Consider the following 16,740-nt stretch of genomic DNA (forward strand, 5'->3'; position numbering starts at 1 on the left):
GAATATAATATATTTATATTCATGGAACTATCGTGTAAGTAAAAAAATCTCTCGAGAGACCAAAATATTCATAATTGAGCGTAGATCGAGACCATGCTATGCCTTTTTGTCATTGCTTATGCACGCTCGCAAACCGCATTTCCTACTCAGATCTGATGACGTCAATCACGCACGGTTTTTCTTTACAAATAATATTAGAAAATAAATGATTAAAAACATATCTAAAAAAAGTATACCTAAATTACTTAAAATAAAACATACAAAAATAATAAATTAAGAAATGTGGGAGCCTAGATTTGTTATGGCCAAAACCAAAGCGGCATTTGAGTAGCACTGGCGTGACTGTTATTCTCTCCACTGGCTCAGTCTGTGTCTAACTGCCACCCGTCGCAAAATAAATTCTAAATGCCTAGCAATCTAGGCATTTTATTACTTTTTGCATTTAACACAGTTTTGTGACAAGCAAAACACGATACACGCGTAATTTTATTACCAAAACAAAAGTTACACGTAAGCATTCAATATTATGAGTACTACTGGCTGGGCCGGCCCTAGGTTATTTGGCGCCCCAGACAAAAACTAAATTTGCGCCCGCTTCCCATCAATTCTTTAATAACGCATGTAATATTATATTTTATACGATTCTCTTTTTTTCCGATTGTGGGTATTTAAAAATGTGTAATTATTTTTCGTCGCGATTTTTTACGCGTAAATTAATCAAAAGATTACACAGTAGGGTGTACCAAGAAAACTAATCTCCTTGGTAAAACTTTTAATGATAAATGCCAAGTGAGAGTACAAAATGATCTATCAAAATCTTTGCGAGCACTCAACAGCCTACGACATGGCGATGCTCTAGCGTGCAATCTGTTCAGCATTGCCTTAGAAAAAGTAGTCCGAGATGCCAAACTGGATATAACCGGCAGTGTGTGTAATAAATCTATACAAATCTTTGCCTGCGCTGATGACATATATATAGTAGCGAAACAAAAACAAGCACTAATTTTGCAAGGGGTTGAAGATCAAAGAAACAAAATCCATTCGGTTATGCCTAGTTTGAGGAACCAGTATCCTGAAAATCTCGAAATGAACGAGTACACTTTTGAGTGTATCAGTGACTTTATATACCTAGGAACCATGTTAACAGCCATAAATTATGTCAGCAAGGAGATCAAGAGACAAGTAGTGTCAGAAAATAAATTTTATTTCAGCTTAATAAAACAAATCAAACCACGGACACTATCTCGTCGTACAAAAATATTGCTCTACAAAAAGCTGATCAGACCAGTTCTGACATACGGTTTAGAGAGCTGGACACTTACCAGGACTGACGAAAGGCTGCTTGACATATTCGAGAGGAAAGTGCTCCGTATGATATATGGTGCTATATACGAGAGCAACGAGTGTCGTATATGAAACAATCGGGAGCTCTACAACCTCTTCCAAGAAGAGAGTGTCTTCACCTTCATCAGAGTTGGAAGACTCCAGAAAGGAAGTTGGAAGAAAAATATTATTGTAACCGGTAAATGTTCGGTTTATATGAAGTTTACAAAATGGGATAGCGAACTTAACCTAACCGGTGAACGGTTGACGATGCTCGATTTATATAAAAAAATATGGAACAGTGTACCTAGGCAATCAATGGTGATTGGAAATACTAGAATTTATTAAAAATAAAAAATAATATCTTTAACATTTTAAAACATTTTTACTTCTTTTATTTGCTACTCTTAAACATTTTTATGTGAATTATTTTTTTATTTTATTTATATTATTATTTTTAAATACTATTTTATGCATATATAATTAATAAAATAATTATTTATAAATAATACCTAAAAAGAGTGGTGTCGTTATTCAACGATTTTTTGTAGTGGCAACACTAAGACGCACATGCCACTGACGTGAGGCCATAACCTTATTGCTGTCATTTGAGGCGACGAAATGTCCGTGCCAGAGAAAGTTCTGATGCGAAAAATCAAGAAAAGAGAAAAGAAAAAGCTCAAATTTCTTCAAAAGCAAGAATCGGAAAACAAGAATGAAGTTGAAGGTATAACATTAACTTATAACCGAACATGTAATGTTACTTAACCCTAAAATGTATATAAACTTAGTGTGTTTGTATTATTTATTGCAAGTAATGGGTCATGTACTCTTGTATTGCGTTATGAAATAATTAAAATAAGATTGAATTGCTTTTATATATATGTATATATTGTTGTATATTATAACTTTGTTTTTGTGGGATCAACGAACTTTCATATGAGTTTTGATCCAGCAAGTCTGTTTATGGACTAAGACGATGCGGACACCCCTCTTCTTACATTTAATTAGCATAATTATATAAATAGGGGAATGTCCTTTGTTCGTCAGTATTCCTACTAATTACTTCAAACCATACGGTCAGTCGTCTGACACCCCTAAATACCGATTTTCATCGAGTACCCGCGAATATATAACAATATGTATGTAAATTTTACTTTTTTACTATTATATACTAATGATTATCAAATAAAATTTTATAGCAAATGGAAATGATCCTCAAGAAGAAAAAATTGAATTAGTAACAAAAGAGTCTCTCAAGCGTGCTAATGAAGACGAAGAACCGCAAAGTACGTATTATGGATAGTAATGGGAATAAGATAGTATATTTATTAAGTAATATTGTATTTTGGTTTAGAAAAGCGTAAAAAGAAGCGAAAGAAGAAGGATAGTATAACAGAAGATGATGAAACTGAAGCACAAGATGAAGTACCGCCTGATGATGACGAAGATATAGAACCGAAAGACATTAAACCTGCGCATACCGAAGATTTGGGAATGAAGTGTATGTTTTAAATATTTAATAATGTGTTAACATTACGAATGCTTGATTAATGTATTATTTTTATAGTACCCGGTTCTGGGATTAGTCTCAGTATATTATCTGACACTAAATTCACTTCACTGGAAGGAAAAGTTTGCGATTTGACTCTGAACGCTATCAAAGACATGGGATTTACTACTATGACTGAGATCCAAGCAAAATCGATACCTCCGCTATTGGAGGGTCGTGATTTAGTCGGTGCTGCTCAAACAGGATCAGGAAAAACACTCGCTTTTCTCATACCAGCTGTAGAATTGATCTATAAACTGAAATTTATGCCAAGAAATGGTAATATATCAAAAATATTGTTATAAATATTATTGATTTTTATGGTATTTATAATTTTTTTAGGTACTGGTTGCATTATTATATCGCCCACTAGAGAATTGTCAATGCAGACGTTTGGAGTATTGAAAGAATTGATGCAATATCATCATCACACTTATGGTTTAATTATGGGCGGTGCTAGTAGAGCTACAGAGCAGCAAAAGTTATCTAAAGGTTTGTCTTGAATTTGTTTTTAATTTTGTGTTCATTGTTTTTAATGTGAGCATTTCTCTTTTAGGAATAAATATTGTAGTGGCGACTCCTGGTCGTCTGTTAGATCATCTTCAAAACACACCTGATTTCTTGTATAAAAATTTGCAATGTTTGATTATTGACGAAGCGGACAGAATATTAGACATCGGTTTCGAAGAGGAAGTCAAACAAATTATCAATTTATTACCTAGTAAGTATCTTATGATGTATATAGTCAACTTAAGAATGAGTATATTCGGAAAGTAGATATACATTGACTTATTTTTAATCACTTCTTGATCCATCATCATGAATGATTTTGTCCTTTATGAGTAATTTACTGGCAAATGAAAAAAAATTAAATGTTTAATTTTTTCTTGCAATAAATAACTTAAAAAATATTTATTGTAGGAAAAATACTATCAGGTTTAATAAAACTAAATTTTGAAATATTATAAGGTTAAATAAACCTTTGAAAAATAACAATCATTGATAAACTTGACATAGAGCCTTTACGGACAGATACATTGATTATAAAGACTTAAAGAGTAACATAGTAGACATGAAAAGACGAAAACCGAGACTTAGAAGATGTAAAAAATGTAATGTGAATTTTAGTTGACGAATAACTCAAAATGAAACATAAAATAATAATATCTAAAGATATGTTTGATAAACAAACTATTTGAATTTATCGTTAGAGTTTCTTTCACATTTTTTTGTGAAACAAAATTCGAAAACTTTTAAAATTAAATAAACCTTAAAATCATAATAAATAAAAAAAGTCACATAAAGTGTCTTGGGAGATGTAAAGAACATAAAGCGAGTTTTAATATATGAAAGAACATAAAGTAAATTTTAGTAAATATAAAGAAACCAAATTGAAACATATTATAACAAGACAATAATTTGTATATCCAAAATAAAAAAATATGGCACAAAATTTGTCAAAAATAACTGTGTTCATTATACACTTAAATTAACTTAAAATATTTATTTTATTGAGTATGATGATTTTTGAGAGTTAGAATATGCTCTCATAAAACAAATAGTGTTAACACTCATTTTTCAGACTTGATCTGAATTTTGTGCAAACCTTCCATGCAGACGAAAATGCTCGCTCTGACACTTGTTGGTTGCCAAGTCATCAGATAATGAAATAGAATGTTCAAATATTTTCCTATAATTTTCTTGAGTTTCTAATATGACATTTATTTCTGAATAAAATCATTAATATCTTCATTCATTTTATCCACTTTTTCCGTTTATTTGTGTATTTTCTGATTATACTGCTAACTAGCTGTTGTTTTTTCAACTATTTCTGCTTCATCTGAGTGAATCTGAGATAATTTCTTCAATAATAATATTATTCTCATCCTCATCCCTTGAAAATGAATTACTAATTAAAGTGTACATCTAAGATTCTCGCCATAATTGTAGTTTTATTTGTTTTATTAAACATTCCATATACATCTTTTTTTACGGCCACTTTTACCGGTCTTAATGCTGATATTGTGTCAAAGATCTTATCAAATTCATTTTTATTGATATTTATCTCTAATTTTATATCAATCAAACTTTCTAAATTGCATTTTTAACTTCATAAAATCGCTCTAGTATTTTTTATACGTAATTCCATCGAGTTTTGCAATCTTGATGCAAGGTGAACGCTTTTCCTAATTCGTCTTTTATGTGAAGAATATAATTTTCAGAGGATATCTTCGATACAAATTTATTATTGATCTTACTTTTCATATTAATAAATTTAATTCGTCATGGCATATGTCACCAAGGGTTGTTGGCTCTCGGATTAATTCCAAACCATCACTTATATTCATCTTCCTCTTCACTAAGTAAATCAATAATGCCTTCTTAAACACCCCATGATGTGCTTATTGTTTTTTAATATATAACTTTAATTACAGCCAATTGCAACCCATGTGCTAAACATAATTGATGCAAAAAACCACATAGTTTCCCCGTCAGTAATCATCGAAATAATATTATCCATTTTATTTTTAAAACTTTTTTATGTATATATTTTTATTAGATATTAAAATTGATTGCTTCAATGAAATCAAAATATTTATGACTGTATCGCAGGATGTGTATAACAACATGGTAGATCAGTAATATAATTCGATGACTAAAACCAGAAAGTCCTAAGGTTCGAATCCGATATGGACCTTTGTGTCTTAGAAATCAGAATCAGAAATAATAATGCTGATTGATCATCACAGATTAGGTTTTCATAGATTTACCTAATCTGACGGGTGAATATTGTGATGAATAATTAAAATAAAATCAAGCTAGGTCGTTCATAGTGACGTCTATTGATTGTAAGCTGTGATAATAGTTTATAATTAATAAAATAGATGTCACTGGGTTACAGACTGATATAAATCTGATATCTCACTACTTACTAAGTAGTTATTGCTTTTATTTACCCCGTTGTAACACATTGGATTGACGTATGTCATGTTCTAACAGACTATTTACAATGAATAAATAAGTATGTATATAACAAGAAGGGTGCAGGACCCAGCACACTACCTTGAGGTATTCCAATTAATATCTTAGAAATGTAAACATGTCTTCTTTCTTGATTCTAAAGTATTTCTGTAAAATGTAGGTAGAAGTTTTCTCATTTTGAATATGACTTATATGTTATATATCATTATCAACATCCTGAATTATTGCTGAGCATATATTTAGTTCTCTCAAAAATTCTTGGATCGTTAGATTGGAATCGTCTTTAATTTACAATCACTGGCAGCAAATCCAAGAAAAGTCTTTTCCATGTTCGTCTAAGCATCTTTTTCTAGAACATTAAAAATGCATTTAAAGCATACTGTCCATCCTCTATTATTTTCTCCAATTTTTCAGGGAAAGAAAGAGCAGCTTCTCAATCGCTACTAAGAAAGTTTTAACATACTCAATATTTCCAGATTTGCCTTCTGGCTTTTGAAAATTTAATTTCACTTCATTGGGACAATTCTTGACTCTAATTTAATCACAAAGTCACCATTTTAGAAACATTTTTCACCTCTGCGACAATTCGCTTTGTTCTTGATTATATCACAGTTTGAATACAGTTTATTTTTATAGTCATATTGCAAGTTTATAATTGCCCTTCAAAAAAATTCTAGTTTAACTTCTAAACTCAACGTTTTTCTCTTCTTAGTTGAAGACGAAGACGTTGGTTAGTTTATTTTTGAAGACAATGACAGCCGTTCGACATGTATATTGCTGTGATCTTACAATGTAAATGCACTCGACACGTCAACATAGCATTGACCTTGGTTGTAAAATTCAGGAATACTCTAAAATATCACCATCAATGTCTTCTATGATACGTCTGATATAACATCAATGGTTACGGGCGAAAGTTCTTAAATATTTATTTCAACATCTAAATCATATTAAATCTATTATTACATATAGGTAGATTATGTTGTTAAAATGCTGCTACACACTTTTTTAGACAGCACTGTGATGAAAGTTTGTAGAGCAATAAAAGTTTCGATCTCCATATTAGGATCATGGCAAGAAATGATGACACATCTTGCCAATTTTTTTTTTTGCGCTAGTTTACCTTTCGCTGAACTAGGAATTGAGTTAGTCATTTTAAACACATATAGCCTGATAAATTATGCCATTTTATATGTATATACTATTGGAAACCGATGTGAAACTATAACTTATGTTTTCACTTTCCAAACTGAAAAACTGTAATATATTAGGATGACGCAGAGTTATGAATTAATTCTATAATCAAACCACGCAAATGTATTATATTTATTATTCAGAAAGAAGACAAACAATGTTGTTCAGCGCAACACAAACAGAAAAGACAAAAAATTTGACCGCTTTGGCCTTGAAAAAAGAGCCAATTTACGTCGGCGTTGATGACAACAAAGAAACTGCGACTGTAGCTGGTCTAGAGCAAGGGTAATATATTACAAATCACATTATATATCTTTTTCAAACGTTAAAATGATGACAACAAGGCGAATATGATGGCAGAACTCCTATTGTACGAAATTGGTCTTTAGATCGATTTTGCCGCAATCGTTGAGTCGCTTAATGAATAATCTTAGAACGGATATCTGACTTTCATATGCGTTAAAAAATTAAGTAATAACTACTACATTTTATAATCATTTAATATGAACGTATTTATTTTAGTTATATTGTCTGCCCGTCAGAGAAGAGACTGTTGGTTCTGTTCACATTTTTGAAGAAAAACAGAAAGAAGAAGGTCATGGTCTTCTTTTCGACTTGCATGTCGGTCAAATATCATCATGAGTTATTTAATTATATCGATTTACCAGTCTTATCAATTCATGTAAGTATTATTTTATAGGAATGAAATGTTTGAATTTATAAATTCAAAGTATTTACTTATTTATATTGCTTATAGGGAAAACAACAACAGACAAAGCGAACAACGACCTTCTTCCAATTCTGTAATGCCGAAAGTGGAATTTTATTATGTACAGACGTCGCCGCTAGAGGTCTCGACATTCCAGCTGTTGATTGGATTGTTCAGTTTGATCCACCAGATGATCCAAAGGTATAAAATTATATGTTACGATATAGAAATAATACTTTTAGATAAATTTTGCCGATCCACTATTCTAGGGTTATAGTAATAAGAGTTAATCGGTTATATTGATTGTTCGTGATGATTTTTCAATAAGAAGAGTACTCTTCCATAATATCCATATCTTAGATTTACGGGTACTTAACATTCAGTGACATATGAACGTTAATTGAATCAAGACTTTATTGATTTGAGTTTCAATGTCAAAAAATAATAAAATTCACAAAGGAAGTCACATCAAGATAACATTCAATTATATATTTTTACTTTCAAAAATTACTTTCAAGTTGAGCTGTCGCCAACTTGTGTTAAAAAAAGTAATGGTTTAAAATAGTCGCCTCTTTTTCATCAACAAACTTGCACTTTTTGCCTCAAAGATAAGATAAAAAGATTAATTTTTTTCATATAAAATTATTATACACATTTTGAGATGTGAGGGCTTGCGTATCGCGCTTTTTCTTACTTCGTTCGCCGATGTTGGGGTCATCATCTAGGGCGTAATCTTGACCTTATCTCAGCCATCACAGACTTCAGCTGCATCGTCTTTGACTTGATCTTGTGTTTTGATATTTTTTCGTTTGTTGCTAAGGGAACAACAAGTGCTTAATTTTCGAATTCGTATGTTTAAATGTATTTATGAATGAATTTTGTTGTGAAAAAAACTGGTAACTAAGTATTCGAAATTGTTTTCGCGTCGTATCTTTTATTTTAATTTCAATTTCAAATGTTTCTCTATAATATTTTACAATTGGATTTTTAATTTTGTCTAAAGTTTTGGTTGTATCAAAATTAATTTGGTGATTTTCATCGAAAGTGTGGTTTGTCGAGGTTGATTTTTCAATAGAGCATTATATCGCGTTTCTATGTTCTATTTTTCTTTATGAAATCCTACAGCTTGTCTGACCAATGTAAATTTTGTCACAATTGCCACGAGAAATTTTGTACACCTGATTCATTATAATTTTAGTCTTTTCCATTCGGTACAATGATTCCAATTCTATTATAAAATTTAAAAATATAATATAATAGTTCTAACGTCCTTTTTGGAAAGTACTCGCCCTATCTTTTCCGATATTACTCGAACGTATGGTAAATGTGAAATACCATTAAATTTTTAATTTTTATGTATTTTTTTTATTTATTACAAATATTAGTGAAGTCTTTTAATTTTAATAGCTCTTTAAAAAAATTTAATTCTTAAACTTTATGTTCACTACCCCAAAATGTATCTGTTCTATGAAATAAGGAGGCTGTTATCGATAGATGTGAAGTACTATAGTGATAAATAGCATTTAACCTTTCATTTCATGATTTTTTTTATTGTCAAAAAAATATCTATTAAAAATATATTTTGAAAATAAAATTCGAACTATTTCAGTACAAACAGTATGTTGCAAATATCCAACATTATAATAATAAGGAATTTATGAAGCCATATATTATAGAAATATCATTGCAGTTTAGTGTTTGTTTCAAATTTGCAACACCATGAAACAATTTTTTTTTTTCATATAAACTGTGTCCAAAAGTTACATTTTCTTAGTATCAATGAGTAAAAATGGTAGATTTGTTTTGATTATTTCCATAGTAAATATAATTTTTTCATGCTGATAATTTAAAAGATTCAGATAATCGTTTAAATCAGGTCTCGGCAACCTTTTTTGGCTGCGGGTCAAAATAATTAAAATGTGACTATTAAAAAGACTATTCGGGTCAGTGAATATTTTTGGTCCTAACAACCATATATGTGGTCTAGTCGTGACATTGTAACATGGTAAAAAAAATGATATTTGCAGAACTGAAAAGGGTCACTTGGTGACCCGCGGGTCATAGGTTGCCGAGGCCTAGTTTAAATGATCAAATCCATGTGACTATATTACAAATATGTCGTCTACATATCGGAGCTAAATTTTTGGTTTAAATCCAGATTTTTTAATACTGGGTTCGGAATCTTCCATGGAAAGGTTTGCAATTATTGGTAATAAATGTTATATGAAATAGGTAGAATTTAAACTGGTTTGTGAGATCTAAAATATGTTACTTGTAACTGTTAATGGTATTGGAAAATGTCAAAACTGACCAAAAAATCTTCGTCTGATTATTTAATATTTTTTTTAAAAAGTCGTATGAATTTTTAACATATGATTTTATTTCTCCAAATATAGCAGTATTTCTTAAGAATATCTTTATTTCTTAATTACCTAAAATAATATCTTACAGAAAGATACTTTTTGTGGCAAAATGTTGTACTTTGTAAGAACAGCGCTGATTATTTGTGCCAAAAATCATTTATGACTTAAATTTGAACTGTCCAAAACGACATTGACAGCTTCATCACAATGCACCAGCTCACACCGCAGCTTGTGCTATGAACTATTGTTGTATTTATTAACTTTTAATATGTTAATCAAATAATAATTATTTTTAACATTCAACAGGAATATATTCATAGAGTTGGAAGAACTGCTCGCGGCTTGGGAGCTGCCGGACACGCTCTGCTCATAATGCGGCCAGAGGAATTAGGTTTCCTTCGATATTTGAAACACGCTAGAGTTCCGCTGAACGAATTTGAATTTTCGTGGTCTAAAATCGCCGATATTCAACTTCAGGTAAGCTAGTGTTAAATTACTGAATCAGTCCATTCCTTTAAAAGCGTTTCAAACACACCTTCGGTTCTATTTGAGTTTTATTATTCGTAGGTCTAGTTGCCAAAATTAAGTATATTTCTCATATAATATTTTAGCACATCACTAACTTGTTTACTTCAGATTGTCTCTCTTCTCTGGCCAACTAAACCATCAAAAGCACAGTATAATATATTTTAACATGAATTATGATGTTCACATAAACATATCATAAGTTATATTTATGTGTATTCCAATTATTTAGCTCTTTGTACTAAATCATTTCATAGTTAAAATATAAATAGTTATTAATCTTATGCTGTTCTTGATGTGGAAGCTTGTAATACACTAGTCTGTAATTTCATTATAAAATATCAGCTAATCTTTGGATGCTATTATATATAACCAGAATAATAGACTAGTGGTATAAGTCAGTAACTAACACCTGAATGTACCATAGTTCTTTAAATCACAGATTGGGGCTTCCTAGATTTTCTCAATCAAACCCAAACCTAACCTAAGTTCTAAAACAAAATATAGTTTTAGAACTTTCATTAGGTCAAGTCTAAAATACAAATTAAAGGGAAAATAATCTGATGAAGAACAGACAGAAGTCACTTCTCGCATATTGCTCCATAGTTTGTCTACACTTTGATATTACACTATGTTTTAAAAATATGATAGCTATTCTTACTGATATTACTACGGATTTCTAATATGAGAGTATTGGTCAAAGTATATTCAAACCAAATTTTGGTTAATAGGTGAGCGCAAAAACAATTATCACTTTTCAGAAATCAAAAATCCACGTCAAAAGCGATAAAATCGTGTCGGTGCTGTTGCAGTGGGAACGCTCAGTAACGAGCATTCCCACTGCAATGGCACCCAATTTTATCGCTTTTGACATGAATTTTTGACTTCTGAGAAGTGATAATTGTGTTTGGCGCTCTCTTATTGGTCAAAATTCGATTTAGATGTGCTTCATTCGATTCACACTTATTGTTACGTTGCGTTTTATTAAAACTTTACATAACGGTAAAAAGTGTAATATGATAAAATATTGTTAACAAATTATTATTTATTGGAGATGCATAGTGTAGTTTTTATATTTATTTATTTTTAATAAATCTTCCGTTGTAACTTGACAGGTGTAAGCCCAATGCGTTACAACGGGGTAAATCTTTACCAATTGAGTAAGTCAATCAGATATAATGAATACCTAAAATAAGTATTAGCCACCAGACTGAAAGTCTTTGAATTTATAAATATTTTTTTTTTATTATATAGTATTTTATATATATAGTATTTTTTATAAATAAAAATTCGAGTGCCGTTGCCGGGGCTCGAACCTGCAACCTCAGAGTTATTAGTCTGATACGTTACAGACTATACGCTATTCCATCCTTTATATATAAAATATAACAAATTTTTGAGGACGTAGTTTTATTGATATCGTCACAAAAGTTATTTTAAAAATATATCTTGTAAAGATTTCATCCAAGTTACTTAGCCGGCCTGATCCGCCATATTGTTTCAAAATGGTAGCTATGCAAAAAATTGTAACCTTGCTAAAGAAACGTAGAAATTTTGTGCTGGAGCAAGAGCAGCTACTAAAATCGCGGTCTTCCGATCGGTATTTTTCTCATATCTGATTACATGGCCCACTTTGAGTTTATACATTTTTAAATGTCTATAGTAGGAAATTTATATGGCACAATTTTGAATAGAAATTAACTGTATGAATATCGAATGTGCACTCAGTCACGTTTCCGCCATATTTCAAATCACAAATCCTTAGTTCTATCGCTAATTTTACATGAGCCATGAAAATGCTTCGCAAGCTTCTAAAAAGAACGCGATTCTCCCACGTTCGTCTTGAATCATCTGTTTTTTTATTTATTTAAATTATTCCTCCAAATTATTTACATTGGCCGCGGACCACCGTTTTTTTACTTCGCTTCTCTTGGCAGCACGCCATATTTGTGTTGAGCAAATGGAGACTAATTGCAGTTTGGCAATTTATCTCCGTTATCAATCTATTATCGATGATTCTTTGTAATATCTGTGTTTGAGGATTATCCAATTTTTTGACAATAATATTATATGATTGATTATAATATTATTTTTGGTCTACCGGAGACAGTCTTATAAATTAGAAAGCTCCGATAAATCATCTACTCAGTCGACTAATTACGGAAATAAGATATAGACATCTTTCTGCGCCACGTCTTCGAGCTTTTAGCGCAACGTTTTCCATGTCTTGTTTTTTTTTCAAAAGCAAAATCCGAGTCACAGCCAAGTTTAAAATTGGACAATGAGATAATGAGATAGTATTTAATTTCCGCTCGCGTTAAAATGAAGTTATGTTTTATGATCATTTACAATATATCTTATACCCGATGCTCTTCGAATCCCACACGCTTTTCAATCTTCGGTGATCTTATTTGTTAACGATCTAGTCTTTGTGTGCGTAATCTAATATTATAATAAACGAACTATAGATTTCTTTTCTTAAATGCCGCTCTCTGAATAAACAAATTTAATAATATATCCATTCAATTTTACGGCAAGGCTCTCGTTTCGTGTATTGAATCTCCCCACACGGGAGGAACGAGTTTTCTTCCCACGTGCGTACTACACCGCCGCCCACGTGACACAAAACTCCGGTTTCAGACTGAATAGTATCTTACGATTGTGATATGGAAACATTTTTGGTGGTACTTGTCTATTATGTGCAAGCTAACTGTGCAATAACACATTTTGTAGATAATAAAAAGTTCAATAAAATTAAATGTGACATTTTCTTTCATTGCTAAAATAAATATTAAATTCCATGAACAACACTTACTAAATGAGAAAATCAATAAACAGAATTCATATGAATTTTTTTTACCACGTATTCGCGGTATTTGATAATTAAAAACGATTAACAAACATCTCAAACACAAATATGTACGCATATCAAACGCCATTTTATCCACGTATGCTTCCATTTTGGCAGTAAATTTATTACGCATGCGCGGTATCAACCCCCTCGCGCATTTAGGTCGGCCATCATGAAGTTGCAAAAATTATTGGCTGCGCATGCGTATAAATTATATGACACGTAAAAATCAACGCCATTTTGATCGTGTTTGTAATACTTTGCGCATGTGCCAAAACAGTATATATCGTAAATGATGCATAATCTAAAACGATCAAAGATGCTCTTTAAATTTTATTCTATGAATAAAAACGATTGTAAAAAATAGTTTAATGTGCGTATTCCATTTTGCAGTATATTTAATGCGCATGCGTGAAATCATCCCCTTTGCGTACGCCAGTTAGCCATGGCCGCCTCATAGGTAAAATTTACAAATTTTACCTACTGCGCATGAGCAGAAATCGTACTTCAAGAAATAAACGAAGGGAAAATTTTATCACGTTTGCGCTCCATTGCGCATGACCGGCGGCCATGATTAATTTGGCAAATATACAATTTTTATGTGCTAAAACCATATTTGTAATTATAATCAACGAAAAAACATCGCCATTTTGTACCTTCTTTTTATCGCATGTGCCGAAGCATCTCCTCATTGTGATTTTACATCATTGAAAACGATTAATGAGGGTATTTTTATAGGTAGAAATTAATCGTCTATTTTTAAGGTACATCAATTGCGCATGCGCGTAATTATCCCTCGCGCATAAAAAGTCGGTGGCCATAAAAAATGACAAGTGAACAATTTTCAAAAAAAGAAATAATACATCGTCCTACATTTTTATCCTAACCATTTGATTTTTATTCTGACCCAAAATTTATTTAAATTCTGGCCATTGGCAAACGTTCTACCACATTCTACGCCATTTTATGTGCATGTTCTTCCATTTTAGCACTATCACTATTACGCATGCGCGATATCATCCCCTCGCGCATGTCAATTGACGGCCATGATACTATCGCTAAATTTACAATTTTACCTACTGCGTATAAAATCGTGTTTCTCATAAAAAATAACGAAGAAGACGTCACTTTGATCATATATGTTGAATTGTGTATGTCCTGTAACCTTACATATCGTAAACAATTGATTATTATGCATTTTCTGTTGAAAAAACACCATTTTATGCGCGTGTTGTCGTTTTGATAGCACATACATCGCGTTTGCGTGAAATCATCCCTTTCGAGCATGTCAGACGGCAGCCAAATATACCTATTGCGCATGAGCATAAATCGTGCATCACCATTTTTATCGTGTATATGCTCCATTGCGTGTGCTGAAACATCCCCCTCGCGCATGTCATCGGCGGCCATAATAAAATTGACACATAATACGCATGCGCAGAAACCACTTACAGAAATAGAGTGTGCCATTTTGATGGCTCACGTGCCAAAATGGCTGCACGTATGTCTCTTGCGCATGCGCGATAACATCCCTTCGCGCATGTAAATTGGCGGCCATGATAAAATTGGCCAAGATCGGAAGCCATTGAACTCACCCTTTTCGGTCGAAGCGCAGGCGTCTTCGCTATTGGCTATTCGCGAATTTGGTACACGCCCTATTATTTATATACCAATCGCGATCGTCATAATGGCGCGCATCTATTCATAATATTTGAAGGTGGTGTTTGCCATTTTAATCTATTGACAGTGACTCTCAAGCTATATTTAATAAAAATGAATATATTTATGTTTCAGTTGGAGAAATTAATATCGAAAAATTACTTCTTGCACATGTCCGCTAAAGAAGCGTTCAAGAGCTACGTGAGGGCGTACGATTCGCATCAATTGAAGACCATATTCGATGTGGACACCCTCGATCTAATGAAAGTCGGAAAGTCGTTCGGTTTCACAACTCCGCCTGCAATCGATTTACGCGTTACTGGCAAAAAGGACGATCGCCCAAGAAAGAGGACAGGCGGCGGAGGATACGGCCATTTCAAAAATTTGAACACCCCAGGATCAGGATTCAAAAGGGACGACAAGACGAAAGTGTATCGTCAGCCGAAACCAGGACAAGCTGGAAGACCGGACAAAAGGCAGTTTACGAGATGATTTATTAAATAATTATGTCATGATGATTTTATAAATAATTAATATTATTTAATCGTTTTGTTTTATTGATTTCTGAGAATACGCGCCTATGATTCATTCTGAATATGCTTAACACGCCACTGATTTAATCATGTAAAAACATCAAAACACGATTGAGGAGTTACCGCGCACAGCAATAATAAATTATCGCAACTGGTAACATTATCGACTGTGTATAATTATAGCGTTACGTATGAAGCGTTGCAATTTGTTAAAACTGTGACGATGTGGTTAATGAGTAAGTTCAATTTTATTTTATTTTTTAATTTAAGCTATAAAATTATAGCAATTGACAACATTGACTATATAATTACAGCACTATATTAAAAGATGCAATTTATATGATAAATTATTAAAATGCTGCGATGATGATACTTCGGGCGTGGGTTAGAATTATGAATTATCCCTATATGGACGCGAGAGAGATTTGGAAATAGAGATAATGCTCAGAAGCGGGGATGATCCTAGGGCCTTTGTTCGAAGCGTATGAGACGATTTCCATTTTATTTTCAGTGTGCTATTGAAGCTCGTGGGAGTTCAAGTGGGCAGAAAGAAGTGGATATGATTATGTATGTATAAAAAAAGAGAAAACGAGATTTCGTAGGAAATTGGCCAATCTAATCGGTGACCTCGACATTTTAGAGAGACCTCCGTATAAGGGTTGGCGGATTGTGTATTTCGATTTATAGATGTTGGAATTGTAAAATAATATTTGGTATAACTGGTTTTTAATTTATTGCTTATGTTTTGTAGTTGAATATCATCTACATAGAGTACTATTTAATTCCACTTATTTTAGATTACATATTTGTAATTTGTCGAACAAAAAAGGCATCATTTTTCTACAGTCGCGATCAACACAAGTTTTCGAGCTTCTTAATATTTTAAAAACACGAAACACATAATAATAATGTGTGTTTTATTCAAACTTTATATAAGAGTCAAAAGAGATTTTTGAAATATTGTAAACAAATTATTATTTATTGGTGATGCATGGTGTAGTGTTTATAATTATATGGAACATAACGAATTTTGAGGACAGGATAACTGC

The 16,740-nt window shown here is 32.0% G+C and overlaps 1 protein-coding gene across 1 annotated transcript; it reads left to right on the forward strand.

Moving 5' to 3' along the window:
• The first annotated feature begins 1,862 nt into the window (after positions 1–1,862).
• Positions 1,863–15,699, forward strand: pit (probable ATP-dependent RNA helicase pitchoune). The gene is made up of 11 exons (XM_088185806.1): positions 1,863–2,050; positions 2,526–2,612; positions 2,681–2,827; positions 2,894–3,154; positions 3,218–3,367; positions 3,432–3,596; positions 7,195–7,336; positions 7,574–7,733; positions 7,809–7,961; positions 10,430–10,600; positions 15,294–15,699. The coding sequence occupies exons 1-11, from the start codon at positions 1,945–1,947 to the stop codon at positions 15,648–15,650; spliced, it is 1,899 nt and encodes a 632-aa protein (XP_088041932.1). The 5' UTR covers positions 1,863–1,944; the 3' UTR covers positions 15,651–15,699.
• Positions 15,700–16,740: the final 1,041 nt, after the last annotated feature.

Source organism: Plectrocnemia conspersa, unplaced genomic scaffold (genome assembly GCF_051122295.1).
Source record: "Plectrocnemia conspersa isolate PC_06_02 unplaced genomic scaffold, ASM5112229v1 ptg000005l, whole genome shotgun sequence".
Taxonomy (NCBI): Eukaryota; Metazoa; Arthropoda; class Insecta; order Trichoptera; family Polycentropodidae; genus Plectrocnemia; species Plectrocnemia conspersa.